We start from the raw sequence: 22,350 nt of genomic DNA, 5'->3' as shown, positions 1-22,350 counted from the left end.
CAGACACGGTCACAGGGAGCATACACACTCCACACACGAACTCCACACAGACACGGTCACAGGGAGCATACAAACTCCGTAAAGACACGATCACAGGGAGAGCACACGAACTCCACACAGACACGGTCACAGTGAGCATACAAACTCCGTAAAGACACGATCACAGGGAGAGCACACGAACTCCACACAGACACGGTCACAGGGAGCATACAAACTCCGTAAAGACACGATCACAGGGAGAGCACACGAACTCCACACAGACACGGTCACAGGGAGCATACAAACTCCGTAAAGACACGATCACAGGGAGAGCACACGAACTCCACACAGACACCGTCACAGGGAGCATACAAACTCCACACAGACACAGTCACAGGGAACACACGAACTCCACACAGACACGGTCACAGGGAGCATACAAACTCCACACAGACATGTCACAGGGAGCAAACAGTCTCCACACAGACACGGTCACAGGGAGCACACAAACTCCACACAGACACGGTCACAGGGAGCAAACAGACTCCACACAGACACGGTCACAGGGAGCACACAAACTCCACACAGACACGGTCACAGGGAGCATACAAACTCCACACAGACACGGTCACAGGGAGCACACAAACTCCACACAGACACGGTCACAGGGAGCATACAAACTCCACACAGACACGGTCACAGGGAGCATACAAACTCCGTACAGACACGATCACAGGGAGAGCACACGAACTCCACACAGACACGGTCACAGGGAGCATACAAACTCCGTAAAGACACGATCACAGGGAGAGCACACGAACTCCACACAGACACGGTCACAGGGAGCATACAAACTCCGTAAAGACACGATCACAGGGAGAGCACACGAACTCCACACAGACACGGTCACAGGGAGCATACAAACTCCGTAAAGACACGATCACAGGGAGAGCACACGAACTCCACACAGACACGGTCACAGGGAGCATACAAACTCCACACAGACACGGTCACAGGGAGCACACGAACTCCACACAGACACGGTCACAGGGAGCATACAAACTCCACACAGACATGGTCACAGGGAGCATACGAACTCCACACAGACACGATTACAGGGAGCATACAAACTCCACACAGACACGGTCACAGGGAGCACACGAACTCCACACAGACATGGTCAGAGGGAGCACACGAACTCCACACAGACACGGTCACAGGAAGCACGCAAACTCCACACAGACACGGTCACAGGGAGCACACAAACTCCACACAGACACGGTCACAGGGAGCACACAAACTCCACACAGACACGGTCACAGGGAGCATACAAACTCCGTAAAGACACGGTCACAGGGAGCTAACAGAATCCACACAGACGCGGTCACAGAGAACACACAAACTCCACACAGACACGGTCACAGGGAGCACACAAACTCCACACAGACACGGTCACAGGGAGCATACGAACTCCACACAGACACGGTCACAGGGAGCATACAAACTCCACACAGACACGGTCACAGGTCATATGAAAAACTCCGTAAAGACACGATCACAGGGAGCATACAAACTCCACACAGACACGGTCACAGGGAGCACAGAAACTCCACACAGACACGGTCACAGGGAGCACACAAACTCCACACAGACACGGTCACAGGGAGCACACAGACTCCACACAGACACGGTCACAGGGAGCACACAAACTCCACACAGACACGGTCACAGCGAGCACACAAACTCCACACAGACACGGTCACAGGGAGCATACAAACTCCACACAGACACGGTCACAGGGAGCACACAAACTCCACACAGACACGGTCACAGGGAGCATACAAACTCCGTAAAGACACGATCACAGGGAGAGCACACGAACTCCACACAGACACGGTCACAGGGAGCATACAAACTCCACACAGACACGGTCACAGGGAGCACACGAACTCCACACAGACACGGTCACAGGGAGCATACAAACTCCACACAGACACGGTCACAGGGAGAGCACACGAACTCCACACAGACACGGTCACAGGGAGCAGACAGACTCCACACAGACACAGTCACAGGGAGAGCACATAAACTCCACACAGACACGGTCACAGGGAGCAGACAGACTCCACACAGACACGGTCACAGGGAGCACACAAACTCCACACAGACACGGTCACAGGGAGCAGACAGACTCCACACAGACACGGTCACAGGGAGCATACAAACTCCACACAGACACGGTCACAGGGAGCACACAAACTCCACACAGACACGGTCACAGGGAGCACACAAACTCCACACAGACACGGTCACAGGGAGCACACAAACTCCACACAGACACGGTCACAGGGAGCACACAAACTCCACACAGACACGGTCACAGGGAACACACGAACTCCACACAGACACGGTCACAGGGAGCCTACAAACTTCGTAAAGACACGATCACAGGGAACGCTCAATCTCCACACAGACACGGTCAGAGGGTGCATACAAACTACACACGGACACCGTCACAGGGAACACACAAACTCCACATAGACACGGTCACAGGGAGCAGACAGACTCCACACAGACACAGTCACAGGGAGAGCACATAAACTCCACACAGACACGGTCACAGGGAGCAGACAGACTCCACACAGACACGATCACAGGGAGAGCACACGAACTCCACACAGACACGGTCACAGGGAGCATACAAACTCCGTAAAGACACGATCACAGGGAGAGCACACGAACTCCACACAGACACGGTCACAGGGAGCATACAAACTCCACACAGACACGGTCACAGGGAGCACACGAACTCCACACAGACACGGTCACAGGGAGCACACAAACTCCACACAGACACGGTCACAGGGAGCACACAAACTCCACACAGACACGGTCACAGGGAGCACACAAACTCCACACAGACACGGTCACAGGGAGCATACAAACTCCACACAGACACGGTCACAGGGAGCATACAAACTCCACACAGACACGGTCACAGGGAGCACACAAACTCCACACAGACACGGTCACAGGGAGCATACAAACTCCGTAAAGACACGATCACAGGGAGAGCACACGAACTCCACACAGACACGGTCACAGGGAGCATACAAACTCCACACAGACACAGTCACAGGGAGAGCACATAAACTCCACACAGACACGGTCACAGGGAGCAGACAGACTCCACACAGACACGGTCACAGGGAGCACACAAACTCCACACAGACACGGTCACAGGGAGAGCACACGAACTCCACACAGACACGGTCACAGGGAGCATACAAACTCCGTAAAGACACGATCACAGGGAGAGCACACGAACTCCACACAGACACGGTCACAGGGAGCATACAAACTCCACACAGACACGGTCACAGGGAGCACACAAACTCCACACAGACACGGTCACAGGGAGCACACGAACTCCACACAGACACGGTCACAGGGAGCACACGAACTCCACACAGACACGGTCACAGGGAGCACACAAACTCCACACAGACACGGTCACAGGGAGCACACGAACTCCACACAGACACGGTCACAGGGAGCACACAAACTCCACACAGACACGGTCACAGGGAGCAGACAGACTCCACACAGACACGGTCACAGGGAGCAAACAGTCTCCACACAGACACGGTCACAGGGAGCATACAAACTCCGTAAAGACACGATCACAGGGAGAGCACACGAACTCCACACAGACACGGTCACAGGGAGCATACAAACTCCACAAAGACACGGTCACAGGGAGAGCACACGAACTCCACACAGACACGGTCACAGTGAGCATACAAACTCCATAAAGACACGATCACAGGGAGAGCACACGAACTCCACACAGACACGGTCACAGGGAGCATACAAACTCCGTAAAGACACGATCACAGGGAGAGCACACGAACTCCACACAGACACGGTCACAGGGAGCACACAAACTCCACACAGACACGGTCACAGGGAGCACACGAACTCCACACAGACACGGTCACAGGGAGCACACAAACTCCACACAGACACGGTCACAGGGAGCACACAAACTCCACACAGACACGGTCACAGGGAGCACACAAACTCCACACAGACACGGTCACAGGGAGCATACAAACTCCGTAAAGACACGATCACAGGGAGAGCACACGAACTCCACACAGACACGGTCACAGGGAGCACACAAACTCCACACAGACACGGTCACAGGGAGCACACGAACTCCACACAGACACGGTCACAGGGAGCATACAAACTCCACACAGACACGGTCACAGGGAGCACACAAACTCCACACAGACACGGTCACAGGGAGCATACAAACTCCGTAAAGACACGATCACAGGGAGAGCACACGAACTCCACACAGACACGGTCACAGGGAGCATACAAACTCCACACAGACACGTTCACAGAGAGCACACGAACTCCACACAGAGACGGTCACAGGGAGCTAAGAGACTCCACACAGACACGGTCACAGGGAGCACACAAACTCCACACAGACACGGTCACAGGGAGCACACAAACTCCACACAGACACGGTCACAGGGAGCATACAAACTCCGTAAAGACACGATCACAGGGAGAGCACACGAACTCCACACAGACACGGTCACAGGGAGCATACAAACTCCACACAGACACGGTCACAGGGAGCAGACAGACTCCACACAGACACGGTCACAGGGAGCACACAAACTCCACACAGACACGGTCACAGGGAGCACACGAACTCCACACAGACACGGTCACAGGGAGCACACAAACTCCACACAGACACGGTCACAGGGAGCACACAGACTCCACACAGACACGGTCACAGGGAGCACACAAACTCCACACAGACACGGTCACAGGGAGCACACGAACTCCACAGAGACACGGTAACAGGAAGCACACAAACTCCACACAGACACGGTCACAGGGAGCACACAAACTCCACACAGACACGGTCACAGGGAGCATACAAACTCCGTAAAGACACGATCACAGGGAGAGCACACGAACTCCACACAGACAAGGTCACAGGGAGCATACAAACTCCACACGGACACGGTCACAGGGAGCAGACAGACTCCACACAGACACAGTCACAGGGAGAGCACATAAACTCCACACAGACACGGTCACAGGGAGCATACAAACTCCGTAAAGACACGATCACAGGGAGAGCACACGAACTCCACACAGACACGGTCACAGGGAGCATACAAACTCCACACAGACACGGTCACAGGGAGCACACGAACTCCACACAGACACGGTCACAGGGAGCACACAAACTCCACACAGACATGGTCACAGGGAGCACACAAACTCCACACAGACACGGTCACAGGGAGCAGACAAACTCCACACAGACACGGTCACAGGGAGCACACAAACTCCACACAGACACGGTCACAGGGAGCATACAATCTCCACACAGACACGTTCACAGGGAGCATACAAACTCCACACAGACACGGTCACAGGGAGCACACGAACTTCACACAGACACGGTCACAGGGAGCACACGAACTCCACACAGACACGGTCACAGGGAGCACACAAACTCCACACAGACACAGTTATAGGGAGCATACAAACTCCACACAGAGACGGTCACAGGGAGCACACGAACTCCACACAGACACGGTCACAGGGAGCACACAAACTCCACACAGACACAGTTATAGGGAGCATACAAACTCCACACAGAGACGGTCACAGGGAGCACACAAACTCCACACGGACACCATCACAGGGAACACACAAACTCTACACAGACACGGTCACAGGGAGCACAGAAACTCCACACAGACACGGTCCCAGGGAGCATACAAATTCCACACAGAGACCGTCACAGGGAGCACACAAACTCCACACAGACACGGTCACAGGGAGCATACAATCTCTACACAGACACGGTCAGAGGGTGCATACAAACTCCACACGGACACCGTCACAGGGAACACACAAACTCCACATAGACACGGTCACAGCGAGCACACAAACTCCACACAGACACGGTCACAGGGAGTACACAAATTCCACACAGACACGGTCACAGGGAGCACACAAACTCCACACAGACACGGTCACAGTGAGCTAACAGACTCCACACAGACACGGTCACAGGGAGCACACGAACTCCACACAGACACGGTCACAGGGAGCACACAAACTCCACACAGACACGGTCACAGGGAGCACACAAACTCCACACAGACACGGTCATAGGGAGCATACAAACTCCACACAGACACGGTCACAGGGAGCACACAAACTCCACACAGACACGGTCACAGGGAGTACACAAACTCCACACAGACACGGTCACAGGGAGCACACAAACTCCACACAGACACGGTCACAGGGAGAGCACACGAACTCCACACAGACACGGTCACAGGGAGCATACAAACTCCGTAAAGACACGATCACAGGGAGAGCACACGAACTCCACACAGACACGGTCACAGGGAGCATACAAACTCCACACAGACACGGTCACAGGGAGAGCACACGAACTCCACACAGACACGGTCACAGGGAGCATACAAACTCCACAAAGACACGGTCACAGGGAGAGCACACGAACTCCACACAGACACGGTCACAGGGAGCATACAAACTCCGTAAAGACACGATCACAGGGAGAGCACACGAACTCCACACAGACACGGTCACAGGGAGCATACAAACTCCACACAGACACGGTCACAGGGAGCACACGAACTCCACACAGACACGGTCACAGGGAGCACACAAACTCCACACAGACACGGTCACAGGGAGCACACAAACTCCACACAGACACGGTCACAGGGAGCATACAAACTCCACACAGACACGGTCACAGGGAGCACACAAACTCCACACAGACACGGTCACAGGGAGCACACGAACTCCACACAGACACGGTCACAGGGAGCATACAAACTCCACACAGACACGGTCACAGGGAGAGCACACGAACTCCACACAGACACGGTCACAGGGAGCATACAAACTCCGTAAAGACACGATCACAGGGAGAGCACACGAACTCCACACAGACACGGTCACAGGGAGCATACAAACTCCACACAGACACGTTCACAGAGAGCACACGAACTCCACACAGAGACGGTCACAGGGAGCTAAGAGACTCCACACAGACACGGTCACAGGGAGCACACAAACTCCACACAGACACGGTCACAGTGAGCTAACAGACTCCACACAGACACGGTCACAGGGAGCATACAAACTCCGTAAAGACACGATCACAGGGAGAGCACACGAACTCCACACAGACACGGTCACAGGGAGCATACAAACTCCACACAGACACGGTCACAGGGAGCACACAAACTCCACACAGACACGGTCACAGGGAGCACACAAACTCCACACAGACACGGTCACAGGGAGCACACGAACTCCACACAGACACGGTCACAGGGAGCACACAAACTCCACACAGACACGGTCACAGCGAGCACACAAACTCCACACAGACACAGTCACAGGGAGCACATGAACTCCACACAGACACGGTTACAGGGAGCACACGAACTCCACATAGACACGGTCACAGCGAGCACACAAACTCCACACAGACACGGTCACAGTGAGCTAACAGACTCCACACAGACACGGTCACAGGGAGCATACAAACTTCGTAAAGACACGATCACAGGGAGAGCACACGAACTCCACACAGACACGGTCACAGGGAGCATACAAACTCCACAAAGACACGGTCACAGGGAGAGCACACGAACTCCACACAGACACGGTCACAGGGAGCATACAAACTCCACAAAGACACGGTCACAGGGAGAGCACACGAACTCCACACAGACACGGTCACAGGGAGCATACAAACTCCGTAAAGACACGATCACAGGGAGAGCACACGAACTCCACACAGACACGGTCACAGGGAGCATACAAACTCCACACAGACACGGTCACAGGGAGCAGACAGACTCCACACAGACACGGTCACAGGGAGCACACAAACTCCACACAGACATGGTCACAGGGAACACACAAACTCCACACAGACACGGTCACAGGGAGCATACAAACTCCACACAGACACGGTCACAGGGAGCACACAAACTCCACACAGACACGGTCACAGGGAGCACACAAACTCCACACAGACACGGTCACAGGGAGCTAAGAGACTCCACACAGACACGGTCACAGGGAGCACACAAACTCCACACAGACACGGTCACAGGGAGCACACAAACTCCACACAGACACGGTCACAGCGAGCACACAAACTCCACACAGACACGGTCACAGGGAGCATACAAACTCCACACAGACACGGTCACAGGGAGCACACAAACTCCACACAGACACGGTCACAGGGAGCACACAAACTCCACACAGACACGGTCACAGGGAGCACACAGTCTCCACACAGACACGGTCACAGGGAGAGCACACGAACTCCACACAGACACGGTCACAGGGAGCATACAAACTCCGTAAAGACACGATCACAGGGAGAGCACACGAACTCCACACAGACACGGTCACAGGGAGCATACAAACTCCGTAAAGACACGATCACAGGGAGAGCACACGAACTCCACACAGACACGGTCACAGGGAGCATACAAACTCCACAAAGACACGGTCACAGGGAGAGCACACGAACTCCACACAGACACGGTCACAGTGAGCATACAAACTCCGTAAAGACACGATCACAGGGAGAGCACACGAACTCCACACAGACACGGTCACAGGGAGCATACAAACTCCACACAGACACGGTCACAGGGAGCACAGGAACTCCACACAGACGCGGTCACAGGGAGCATACAAACTCCACACAGGCATGGTCCCAGGGAGCATACAAACTCCACACAGACACGGTTACAGGGAGCATACAAACTCCACAAAGACACGGTCACAGGGAGCATACAAACTCCACACAGACATGTCACAGGGAGCATACAAACTCCACACAGACACGGTCACAGGGAGCACACGAACTCCACACAGACGCGGTCACAGGGAGCACACGAACTCCACACAGACACGGTCACAGGGAGCACACGAACTCCACACAGACACGGTCACAGGGAGCACACAAACTCCACACAGACACGGTCACAGGGAGCATACAAACTCCACACAGACACGGTCACAGGGAGCACACAAACTCCACACAGACACGGTCACAGGGAGCACACAAACTCCACACAGACACGGTCACAGCTAGCACACAGACTCCACACAGACACGGTCAGAGGGAGCATACAAACTCCACACAGACACGGTCACAGGGAGCACACAAACTCCACACAGACACGGTCACAGGGAGCATACAATCTCTACACAGACACGGTCAGAGGGTGCATACAAACTCCACACGGACACCGTCACAGGGAACACACAAACTCCACATAGACACGGTCACAGCGAGCACACAAACTCCACACAGACACGGTCACAGGGAGCACACAAACTCCACACAGACACGGTCACAGGGAGCACACAAACTCCACACAGACACGGTCACAGGGAGCATACAAACTCCACACAGACACGGTCACAGGGAGAGCACACGAACTCCACACAGACACGGTCACAGGGAGCACACAAACTCCACACAGACACGGTCACAGGGAGCACACGAACTCCACACAGACACGGTCACAGGGAGCATACAAACTCCACACAGAGACGGTCACAGGGAGCACACAAACTCCACACATACACGGTCACAGGGAGTACACAAACTCCACACAGACACGGTCACAGGGAGCACACAAACTCCACACAGACACGGTCACAGTGAGCTAACAGACTCCACACAGACACGGTCACAGGGAGCACACGAACTCCACACAGACACGGTCACAGGGAGCACACAAACTCCACACAGACACGGTCACAGGCAGCACACAAACTCCACACAGACACAGTTACAGGGAGCATACAAACTCCACACAGACACGGTCACAGGGAGCACACAAACTCCACACAGACACGGTCACAGTGAGCTAACAGACTCCACACAGACACGGTCACAGGGAGCATACAAACTCCGTAAAGACACGATCACAGGGAGAGCACACGAACTCCACACAGACACGGTCACAGGGAGCACAGATACTCCACACAGACACGGTCACAGAGAGCACACAAACTTCACACAGACACGGTCACAGGGAGCACACGAACTCCACACAGACACGGTCACAGGGAGCACACAAACTCCACACAGACACGGTCACAGGGAGCACACGAACTCCACACAGACACGGTCACAGGGAGCACACAAACTCCACACAGACACGGTCACAGCGAGCACACAAACTCCACACAGACACAGTCACAGGGAGCACATGAACTCCACACAGACACGGTTACAGGGAGCACACGAACTCCACATAGACACGGTCACAGCGAGCACACAAACTCCACACAGACACGGTCACAGTGAGCTAACAGACTCCACACAGACACGGTCACAGGGAGCCTACAAACTTCGTAAAGACACGATCACAGGGAACGCTCAATCTCCACACAGACACGGTCAGAGGGTGCATACAAACTACACACGGACACCGTCACAGGGAACACACAAACTCCACATAGACACGGTCACAGGGAGCATACAAACTCCACAAAGACACGGTCACAGGGAGAGCACACAAACTCCACACAGACACGGTCACAGGGAGCATACAAACTCCGTAAAGACACGATCACAGGGAGAGCACACGAACTCCACACAGACACGGTCACAGGGAGCACACGAACTCCACACAGACACGGTCACAGGGAGCACACGATACTCCACACAGACACGGTCACAGAGAGCACACAAACTCCACACAGACACGGTCACAGGGAGCACACAAACTCCACACAGACACGGTCACAGGGAGCATACAAACTCCACACAGACACGGTCACAGGGAGCACACAAACTCCACACAGACACGGTCACAGGGAGCATACAAACTCCACACAGACACGTTCACAGGGAGCATACAAACTCCACACAGACACGGTCACAGGGAGCACACGAACTCCACACAGACACGGTCACAGGGAGCACACGAACTCCACACAGACACGGTCACAGGGAGCACACGAACTCCACACAGACACGGTCACAGGGAGCACACAAACTCCACACAGACACAGTTATAGGGAGCATACAAACTCCACACAGACACGGTCACAGGGAGCACACAAACTCCACACAGACACGGTCACAGGGAGCACACAAACTCCACACAGACACGGTCACAGCGAGCACACAAACTCCACACAGACACGGTCACAGGGAGCATGCAAACTCCACACAGACACCGTCACAGCGAGCACACAAACTCCACACAGACACGGTCACAGGGAGCATACAATCTCTACACAGACACGGTCAGAGAGTGCATACAAACTCCACACGGACACCGTCACAGGGAACACACAAACTCCACATAGACACGGTCACAGGGAGTACACAAATTCCACAACAGACACGGTCACAGGGAGCACACAAACTCCACACAGACACGGTCACAGGGAGCATACAAACTCCACACAGACACGGTCACAGGGAGCACACGAACTCCACACAGACACGGTCACAGGGAGCACACAAACTCCACACAGACACGGTCACAGGGAGCACACAAACTCCACACAGACACAGTCACAGGGAGCATACAAACTCCACACAGACACGGTCACAGGGAGCACACAAACTCCACACAGACACGGTCACAGGGAGCACACAAACTCCACACAGACACGGTCACAGGGAGCACACAAACTCCACACAGACACGGTCACAGGGAGCATACAAACTCCACACAGACACGGTCACAGGGAGCACACGAACTCCACACAGACACGGTCACAGGGAGCACACAAACTCCACACAGACACGGTCACAGGGAGCACACAAACTCCACACAGACACGGTCACAGGGAGCATACAAACTCCACACAGACACGGTCACAGGGAGCACACAAACTCCACACAGACACGGTCACAGGGAGAGCACACGAACTCCACACAGACACGGTCACAGGGAGCATACAAACTCCGTAAAGACACGATCACAGGGAGAGCACACGAACTCCACACAGACACGGTCACAGGGAGCATACAAACTCCACACAGACACGGTCACAGGGAGAGCACACAAACTCCACACAGACACGGTCACAGGGAGCACACGAACTCCACACAGACACGGTCACAGGGAGCACACAAACTCCACACAGACACGGTCACAGGGAGCACACAAACTCCACACAGACACGGTCACAGGGAGCACACGAACTCCACACAGACACGGTCACAGGGAGCACACGAACTCCACACAGACACGGTCACAGGGAGCATACAAACTCCACACAGACACGGTCACAGGGAGCACAGAAACTCCACACAGACACGGTCACAGGGAGCACACGAACTCCACACAGACACGGTCACAGGGAGCACACGAACTCCACACAGACACGGTCACAGGGAGCACACAAACTCCACACAGACACGGTCACAGGGAGCACACAAACTCCACACAGACACGGTCACAGGGAGCATACAAACTCCACACAGACACCGTCACAGGGAGCACACAAACTCCACACAGACACGGTCACAGGGAGCATACAAACTCCACACAGACACGGTCACAGGGAGCATACAAACTCCGTAAAGACACGATCACAGGGAGAGCACACGAACTCCACACAGACACGGTCACAGGGAGCAAACAGTCTCCACACAGACACGGTCACAGGGAGCACACGAACTCCACACAGGCATGGTCACAGGGAGCATACGAACTCCACACAGACACGATCACAGGGAGCATACAAACTCCACACAGACACGGTCACAGGGAGCACACAAACTCCACACAGACACGGTCACAGGGAGCATACAAACTCCACACAGACACGGTCACAGGGAGCATACAAACTCCACACAGACACGGTCACAGGGAGCACACAAACTCCACACAGACACGGTCACAGGGAGCATACAAACTCCACACAGACACGGTCACAGGGAGCATACAAACTCCGTAAAGACACGATCACAGGGAGAGCACACGAACTCCACACAGACACGGTCACAGGGAGCAAACAGTCTCCACACAGACACGGTCACAGGGAGCACACGAACTCCACACAGGCATGGTCACAGGGAGCATACGAACTCCACACAGACACGATTACAGGGAGCATACAAACTCCACATAGACACGGTCACAGCGAGCACACAAACTCCACACAGACACGGTCACAGTGAGCATACTAACTCCACACAGAGACGGTCACAGGGAGCACAGAAACTCCACACAGACACGGTCACAGGGAGCATACAAACTCCACACAGACACGGTCACAGTGAGCATACAAACTCCTCAGAGACCCGGTCACAAGGAACATTCAAACTCCAGACAGCGCACAAAGGTCAGGATCAAACCTAGGTCTTCTGAGCTGTGCATAGAGGCTCCATACAATAAATGCTCTAGAAACTCGATAGGTCAGGCAGCAGCAATGGAGGGGAATGAAGAGCTCATGTGTTGTGATGAGAAGATTCACCAACTGGTGTTAACTCATCGAAAGCTGTGTGCAAAATTGGTAAAGTCAGCATTAATATGATTTACATCCTTGCAGAGTCCTCCTTTTTGGTAGTTGGTAATTGCTGACATATACTGAGGTACAGTGAAAATCTTTTGCTTGCATTCAATCCAGATAGATCTTCCATACAATAGATGATGCAAAAGAGACAAAAAAACACAAAATGCAGAATATAGTATTATAGTTACAGAGAAAGTACAGTGCTGGTAAGCAAATAAAATGCAAGGTCCATGATGGGGTAGATCAAGGGTCCACTTTATTATCTGAGATCTTCCTATGACCTATAGTTTTTCACAGTGGGGTAGAAGCTGCTCTTGATCCAGGTGGGACATGATTTCAGGCTTTAGTTATCCTCCGCCAGTGGGAGAGGGGAGAAGGGAGAATGGCCAGGATGGATGGTGCCTTTGATTCCGTTGGCTGCTTTACCGAGGAACCAGGAAGTGCAGATGGAGTTCCTTGGAGGGGAGGCTGGTTTACATGACAAACTGGCTGAGTTCACAACTCCGTAGTTTCTAGCAGTCTCAGTGCAGTCATCGGGACATGCCGAATTTCCTTAGCCTTCTGAGGATTTTTAGGACATTCTCTCTTTTCCCCTCTTCCACTGGGGCAGAAGCTATAAAAGCTTGAAAGCACAAACAACATAATCAAATGTATCTTCTACCCCAATGCTATAAGACTATTGAATAGTTCCCTAGTATAAGATGGAGTCTTGATCTTGCAGATTACGTTATTATGATCTTATCGTTTACCTACACTGCCCTTTCTCTGCAGCTGTTACACTTTATTCTGTATTCTGTTAGTCTTTACCTTATTCTAGCTCAGTGCACTGTGTAATGATTTGATCTGTATGAACAGTATGCAAGACAAGCTTTTCATTTTACCTTGGTACACGTGACAATAATAAACCAATTCCAATTCCAATACAAACAGTTGTAATATCTTCCTCAATACCAGGAGTCCGAAGACATTTAATTGCCAGCAGAGGAAAATTACAGTTTTGAAACGTAGTCTCTGTCACAGATGAGAAAAGAGGGTGAAATTTCAGGCCAAGACGCCTCCATAGATGTTGCCTGACTTGCTGAGTTCCTCCAGCATTTTGTATCTGTTGCTCAAGAATTTTAACATTGGCAGGGTCTCTTGTGTTTACGAGAAACACAATATACATCTAACATAATCAACAACGTGGTAACCACCATTTCAACAGGCAGTTGGTTGAGAGATGAAGATTAGGCAGACACTGAGATATATTTCCAGCTCTTTTCTGATGTCCCATGAGATCTTTCAAACTGAGCGTACATGAGCTTGCAATTTCACAGTGGAGTTGTCCTCTCTGAAATTGCAGCACCTTCGTCCAGAAACAGAGTCCCAGCACGAAGCTTTGAACTTCAGCTGCTGCTCTCCCTAAGGTCTTAAGTGATTAACGCTGAGAGATGTGGACACAGATCAGTCCTTCATGGAAACACCCCCAGCCACCGTGGACACTCCTCAGTGTCTTGGTAAAGCAGCAGGCATAATTGAAGACCCCACCTACCCCAAAAACTCTCTCTTGACGATCAGGGTTCAATTCCCCCTGCTGTCTAAGGATCTCCCCATGACCATATTGTATTCCTCTGGTTCGCTCCCATATTCCAAAGACAGAGGGGTTAGTAATAGTATGTTGTGGACATGCTATGCATGGCAACACTTGTGAGCTGCTCCCAGCATACCCTTGGATCATTTTTATTTATTGTTTATGATCATTGATGCAAGCAACACATTTCACTGTATGCTTGGACATTTTGTTGTACTTGTGATAAATAAAGCTAACTTCTCCCCCTCCCTATCAGGGATAGGATACAAAAATTGAAAGCACGTTTACCAAGCTCAAGGATAGATTCTATCCTGCTGTAACAAGACTATTGAACGATCTCCAAGAAAAATAAAGATGGACTCAACCTCAGAATCTACTTGATCATGGCCTTGACCTTATTGTCTGCCTGCACTGCACGTTCTCTGTAACTGTAACACTTTATTCTGCATTCTGTTATTATTTTTCCATGCACTAGCTCCAACGTGCTGCTGTAATGAAATGACCTGTGTGGATGGTATGCAGACAGTCTTTCACATGAATAACCTTCAGTGAAGACTTAAGCCCGCTGCTCTTTAATCCAGCAGTCAACCAAACACCATTCACATGATACATTTGCTGAAAGATTGCAAAACAAATTGAGCCAAAGGCTGAAAGTTCAGCAGATTATTTTCTTCATGTTGCAACTCTGAGTAAGATGGTTATAAAGTTCGGATCAAGTACAAACCATGGTAGATAATAACAGGAGAAACTCGTACAACACCAATAACACCTAGTTATTAACTTAAAGTTGTTACTTACATCACCATATCAAACCAAAAGATAATCAAGTTAAATTAAATACACACAGGAAATACATAGACAGTCTATTTCAAAGTAAATCCAAGGCATTAGAGGCTGAGCATTACAATCCAAATAAAATGTAATGTGTGCTCTTTGTCCCACTCCAAAGAAGCATTAAAAAAACAGACAGGAAACCAAGAGGAAATAGTTAAATATTAACGGACGTGCTACAGGTTAAATAGGGCTCTGCTGGTCAGACGGAGGCAGTACTCTTTGGATGATCATTGTACTCTGCTGCGTTTCCCATCACTTGAGAAGATCTTGCTTTCAAAACTGGAGTCATTGTATGGGGGCATCAGCTGACAAGTGGCTGTTCCCAGAGCATTACTGAGAGAGACCACACAGCATGACATCTGTCTTGGACAAGTACTGCGGCTCCACGTTCTGGGTGAGTGTCGTTATCCTGTATTTCAGTGCCCATCAACCCCTTTCCTAAAACGATCGGCCCTGAGCAGCGGCAATCATTGAACAAAACGGGACTTGCACTTATACTTTAATTTTAAGGCATCCCACAGAACATTATAGCCATTTTCCCAGCTTCTGAAGAGTAATGTAGGAAATACAGTAACTAATTGGAGAGATGTACAATCAGATAATATGTACAGGTGATTCTGAGAGATGTGTGGGTATGAACCAAAAAATATCACATCTTGTTCTTTAAAGGAGTGTCATGGAATCTCTTATGTCTCTTCTGCAAAGCAGATTAAAACATGACCATCAGACATAGGAGCAGAATTAGGCTATTCGGCTCGACCATTCAATCCCATTCTCCTGCCTTCTCTTCCTAACCTTTGACACCCTTAGTAATCAAGAATCTATCAATCTCCAGTTTAAATATACCCAAGTATCTCCACAGCCATCTGAGGCAATGAAATCCGCAGATTCACCACCCTCTGGTTAAAGAAATTCCTCCTCATCTCTGTTCTAAAGGGACATCCTTGTGTTCTGAGGGTGCGCCCTCTGGTCCTAGACTCTCCCACTTTTAGAAACATCCTCTCCACGTCCACTCTATTCTGGCCTTTCAATATTTGGTAGCATTCAATAAGATCCCCCTCACTTTTCTAAACTGCAGTGAAAAGAGGCCCAGAGTCGTCAAATGCTCCTCATGCATTACTCCTCTCATTCCTGGGGTCATTCTCGCAACTCTTTCTAATGGCAGCCCATCCTTTCCTAAATAAGGGGCCCAAACCTGCTGACAAATACCTGCAACACACATCAAAGTTGCTGGTGAATGCAGCAGGCCAGGCAGCATCTGTAGGAAGAGGTGCAGTCGACGTTTCAGGCCGAGACCCTTCGTCAGGACTAACTGAAGGAAGAGTGAGTAAGGGGGAGGGGGAGATCCAAAATGATAGGAGAAGACAGGAGGACAGGAGGGGGAGGGATGGAGCCAAGAGCTGGACAGGTGATAGGCAAAAGGGGATATGAGAGGATCATGGGACAGGAGGTCCGGGAAGAAAGACAAGGGGGGGGGAACCAGAGGATGGGCAAGAGGTATATTCAGAGGGACAGAGGGAGAAAAAGGAGAGTGAGAGAAAGAATGTGTGCATAAAAATGAGTAACAGATGGGGTACGAGGGGGAGGTGGGGCCTTAGCGGAAGTTAGAGAAGTTGACGTTCATGCCATCAGGTTGGAGGCTACCCAGACGGAATATAAGGTGTTGTTCCTCCAACCTGAGTGTGGCTTCATTTTTACAGTAGAGGAGGCCGTGGATGGACATGTCAGAATGGGAATGGGATGTGGAATTAAAATGTGTGGCCACTGGGAGATCCTGCTTTCTCTGGTGGACAGAGCGTAGATGTTCAGCAAAGCGGTCTCCCAGTCTGCGTCGGGTCTCGCCAATATATAAAAGGCCACATTGGGAGCACCGGACGCAGTATATCACCCCAGCCGACTCACAGGTGAAGTGTTGCCTCACCTGGAAGGACTGTTTGGGGCCCTAAATGACAAATACCTGCGGGGTCTGACCAATGCTTTATAAAGCTTCAGCATTTCATCTTGCTTTGAAATTCTGATCCCCTGGAAATGAACACTAACAATGCATTTGCCTTCCTTCCTACCGACTCGACCTAAAAGTTAACCTTTAGGAAATCCTGCACGAGGACTCCCAAATCCCCTTGCACCTCAGATTTTTGAATTCACTCACGTTTGAGAAAATAGTCTAGGCTTTTAATTCCTTCTGCCAAAAGTGCGTAGCCATACACTTCCCTACGCTGGGGAGAGTGCAGGAAAATTCACCAGAATGTTGCTTGGATCGGAGAGGCAGCATCCACCATTAAGGACCCTCACCATTCACAACCTGCTCTGTCCTCCTGACTAGCATTAGAGAGGAGGTACAGGAGCACGAAGACACACCACCAATGTTTTAGGAGGAGCTTCTTCCCCTCCACAATCAGGTTTCTGAATGGACAGATAACCTGTGAACACTACCTCAATATGTTTTACTCTCTTTTAAATAAACACTTAATTTTCTAAGTACTGTATTTCTTATATATAATTTATAGTATATTTATGCATTTCACTATACTGCTGCCGCAAAACAACAGATTTCATTACGTACAGCGTGTTAGTGAGAAAAACCTGTTTCTGATTCTGATTGAGATGGCTTGTCACACGTACCAAGTTACAGTGAGAAGCTTGTCTTGTACACAGTTCATACCGATCAACTCATTGCACAGTGAATTGAGGCAGAACAAGGTAAAACAATAGCAAAGGGGAATAAAATATACCTGCTACAGAGGAAGTGCAGTGCAGGTAAATGATAAAGTGCAAGATGATAACGAGGTAGATTGTGAGAGACTGGACAAATTGGCTTTGTTTTCCCTGAAGTGAAGGAGGTTGAAAGGTAACCTGATAGAGGTATACAAGATTGTAAGAGCTACATTCAAAATCTGTCCCCCACAATTGGTTTCTCAGAAACAACAGGGGCACATAGAAGTTTGAAAGGGGATCTGACGAGTATGTTTTCCACAGAGAGAGCAGTTGACATCTCAAACTCACTGCCAGATGAATTGAATTGACTTTATTTCTTACATCCTTCCCATACATAAGGAGTAAAAATCTTTACGTTATGTCTCCCTCCGAATGTGCAATGTGCAAATTATAGTAATTTGTAATAAATAGTATGTACAGTAAGATATACAACAGAACAGTCAATATAGCTTCGGAATACAATTGTGTCGGCGTGAATTAATCACTCTGATGGCCTGGTGGAATGAGGTACAGTTGGTTCGTTTCAGAGTAATTTAAATAGACATGGAATACAAAGATACTGGGAAATAGGTTTAAAGTCGCTGGGGAAAGAAATCAGCATAGATGTAGTGGGCAAGAAGATCCATTTCTGTAAGACTCCTTGAAACTACAGTCAGTAGCCACTTTATTAGGGACTGACTGCACCTAACAAAGTGGCCACTGAGTGTATGTTCGCGGTCTTCTGCTGCTGCAGCCCAGCCACTTCAAGGTTGGATGTGTTGTGCATTCAGAGATGCTCTTCTGCACACCACTGTTGTAATGCTTAATTATTTAAGTTATTGTCACCTTTCTCTCAGCTTGAACCAGACTGGCCATTCTCCTTTGACCTCACTCATTAACAAGGCATTTTTCCCATAGAACTCCAACTCAGTGGACGTTTCTTTGTTTCATGCTCCATTCTCTGTAAACTCTAGAGAATGTTGTGCATGAAAATCCCAGATCAGCAGTTTCTGAGATACTCAAACCACCCCATCTGGCACCAACAATCATTTCATGGTTTAAGTCACCTAGATCGCATTTCTTTCTCATTCTGATGTTTAGTCTGAACAACAACTGAAACTCTTGACCACGTCTGCATACTTTTATACATTGAGTTGTCACATGAGATATTTGAATCAATGGGCAGGTGTACTTAATGAAATGGCCACAGAATCGATAGAATCAGAATCAGAGATCGCTTTTCGGCCTTTTGGCTAAGATCAAATGTAGTATCTGTTAAAAAAAAAACAGAATCAGAATCAGAATCAGGTTTACTATCACCGGCATGTGTTGTGAAATTAGTTAACTTAGCAGCAGCAGTTCAATGCAATACATAATCTAGAAGAAGAGCAAAAAACGTATCTTCTCAGTATATTTTAAAGCACATGGATCCCTTTTGAAGAATAATTTACAGGTAAGGATTAACCATTGTAGGGATGTAATAGGATGAATGTGCTAAACAATATTCTTTCTACCTGTTCCCCATCTGGCCGGATGTACAGCTGTGTTGGAGCCAATTCAGAATTACAGTTTTTTAATCAGAATCGGAATCAGTTTATTATCGCTGACTTATAAGACATGAAATGTGTTATTTTGCAGCAGCAGGACAGTGCAAAGATATCAAAATTACTATAAATGACGAAGTAAATAAATTGTGCAAATAAAGGAGCAATTCATGGGTTCGTAGACCATTGAGAAATCTGATAGTGGAGGGGTAGAAGTTGCTTCTGAATCATTGAGTCCGCACCTTCAGGCTCCTGTACCTCCTCCCTGATCGTAGTAACGGTGGGGGGGGGGTCACATCTCGGATGGCGAGGGTCTTTAGTAATGGTTGCCACCTTCTCGAAGCACTGCCTCTTGAAGATGTCCTCAATGGTGGGCAAAGTCGTGCCTGTGGTGGAGCTGACTTCGTCTACAACCCTGTCCAGCCTCGTCTGATCCTGGCATTGGAGGCTGCGTACCAGGTGTGATGTGACCGGTCAGCATGCTCTCCACCATAAACCTGCAGATATTTTAAGGGTCTTTGCCAACACACTGAATATCCTCAAACTCATAAGGATGTGGCGCTGCTGGCCTGTCTTCTTGATTACTTTAATGTGTTGTGCATGTTTACGCATTTCAGTTTAATCCCCGCCTGTTTAATACCCAGGGTTCCCATTTCTGACAAAAATTCCATGGGTTCTAATAACACTTAGCCCAAAATTCCTTACCTCAACCTTTAGCACTGTTCCAAAGTTTTACAAGCCCTTGCAGAGATAGAATATAGAACATCACAGAACAGGAACAATCCCTTTGATCAAATTAAATATTTTTAAATATATTTAACTATTTTTTAAAGATTAGCCTTATCTATCACACGCACATCAAAGCATACAGTAAAATGTGTCACTTGCAGCAATCCGAGGATGTGCTGGGGGCAGCCCGTGAGGGTTGCCACGCTTCTGGCACTGGCATACCGTGCCCTCGACTCACTAACCCTAACCCATGTGTCTTCGGCATGTGGCAAGAAACTAGAGCACCCGGGGGAAACCCATGTGGTCACAGGGAGAATATCCAAACTCCTTACAGACAGTGGCGGGAAATGAACCCAGGTTGCTTGGTGATGTAATGGTATTAGGCTAACCACGACTCTACCACCACACACATTGTTACTGTACTGTGTTGTAACTGGTACCAGGGTCAGATTTATTATCACACGCATGTATTGTGAAATTTGTTAACTTGGCAGCAAGTGTTCAATGATAAATACAGAAAGGAAAAATAAAATTTAAAAAAAGTAAGTAAATAAATTATACTAAGTATACATATACATACTGTATATTGAATAGATTAAAAATAGCGCAAAAACAGAAATTAGATATATTTTTTAAAAATGAGATTGTATTCATGGGTTCAATGTCCATTTAGGAATCGGATGGCAGATGTTCCTGAGTCACTGAGTGTGTGCCTCCAGGTGTCTGTGTCTCCTTCACTGAGAAGAGGGCATTCCCTGGGTGATGGGGGTCCTTAGTTATGGATGGTGCCTTTCTGAGGCATCACTCCTTGAAAGTGTTTTTGGTGCTACGGAGGCTAGTACCCAAGATGGAGCTGACTAATCTTACAACTTTCTGTAGCTTCTTTTGGTCCTGTGCAGTAGCCCTCTCCCCACCCATACCAGATAATGATGCTGCTTGTCAGAATGCTCTCCATGGTACATCTATAGAAGTTTTCGAGTGTCTTAGCTGACAACCCAAATCTCTTCAAACTCCTAATGAAATACAGCCGCTGTCTTGCCTTCTTTATAGCTGTATCGATGTATTGGGACCAGGTTAGATCCTTAGAGATCTTGACACCCAGGAACATGAAATTACTCTTTCTCTCCATTTCTTATCCCTCTATGATGATTGGTTTGTGTTCCCTTGTCTTACCCTTCCTGAAGTCCACGTCTTACTGGCGTTGAGTGCCAGGTTGTTGCTGCGACAGCACTCAACTAGTTGGTATATCTCGATCCTGTACGCCCTCTCATCTTCATCTGAGATTCTGCAATGGTTGTATCATCAGCAAATTTATAGATGGTATTTGAGCTATACCTAGCCACACAGTCATGGATATAGAGGGAGTACAGGAGTGCGTAA

At 49.7% G+C, this 22,350-nt stretch overlaps 1 protein-coding gene across 3 annotated transcripts in view; it reads left to right on the top strand.

The window, feature by feature from the left end:
* Nucleotides 1-16,191: 16,191 nt before the first annotated feature.
* Nucleotides 16,192-22,350, top strand: part of abcc2 (ATP-binding cassette, sub-family C (CFTR/MRP), member 2) — a 120,786-nt gene continuing 114,627 nt past the window's right edge. For 2 of the 3 annotated variants that reach the window (XM_063071334.1, XM_063071332.1), the window contains exon 1: nucleotides 16,193-16,397. In XM_063071334.1, coding sequence (XP_062927404.1) covers nucleotides 16,356-16,397 — 42 coding nt within the window. In that variant the 5' untranslated portion in view covers nucleotides 16,193-16,355. Of the gene's footprint in view, nucleotides 16,398-22,350 lie in introns of all 3 variants that reach the window. The other variant, XM_063071333.1, reaches the window with a different exon arrangement.

This window comes from Mobula hypostoma, chromosome 19, assembly GCF_963921235.1.
Source record: "Mobula hypostoma chromosome 19, sMobHyp1.1, whole genome shotgun sequence".
In the NCBI taxonomy this organism is placed as follows: Eukaryota; Metazoa; Chordata; class Chondrichthyes; order Myliobatiformes; family Myliobatidae; genus Mobula; species Mobula hypostoma.
Note: the sequence above shows the minus strand (reverse complement) of the source record. Positions and strands in the feature narration are given on the sequence as shown.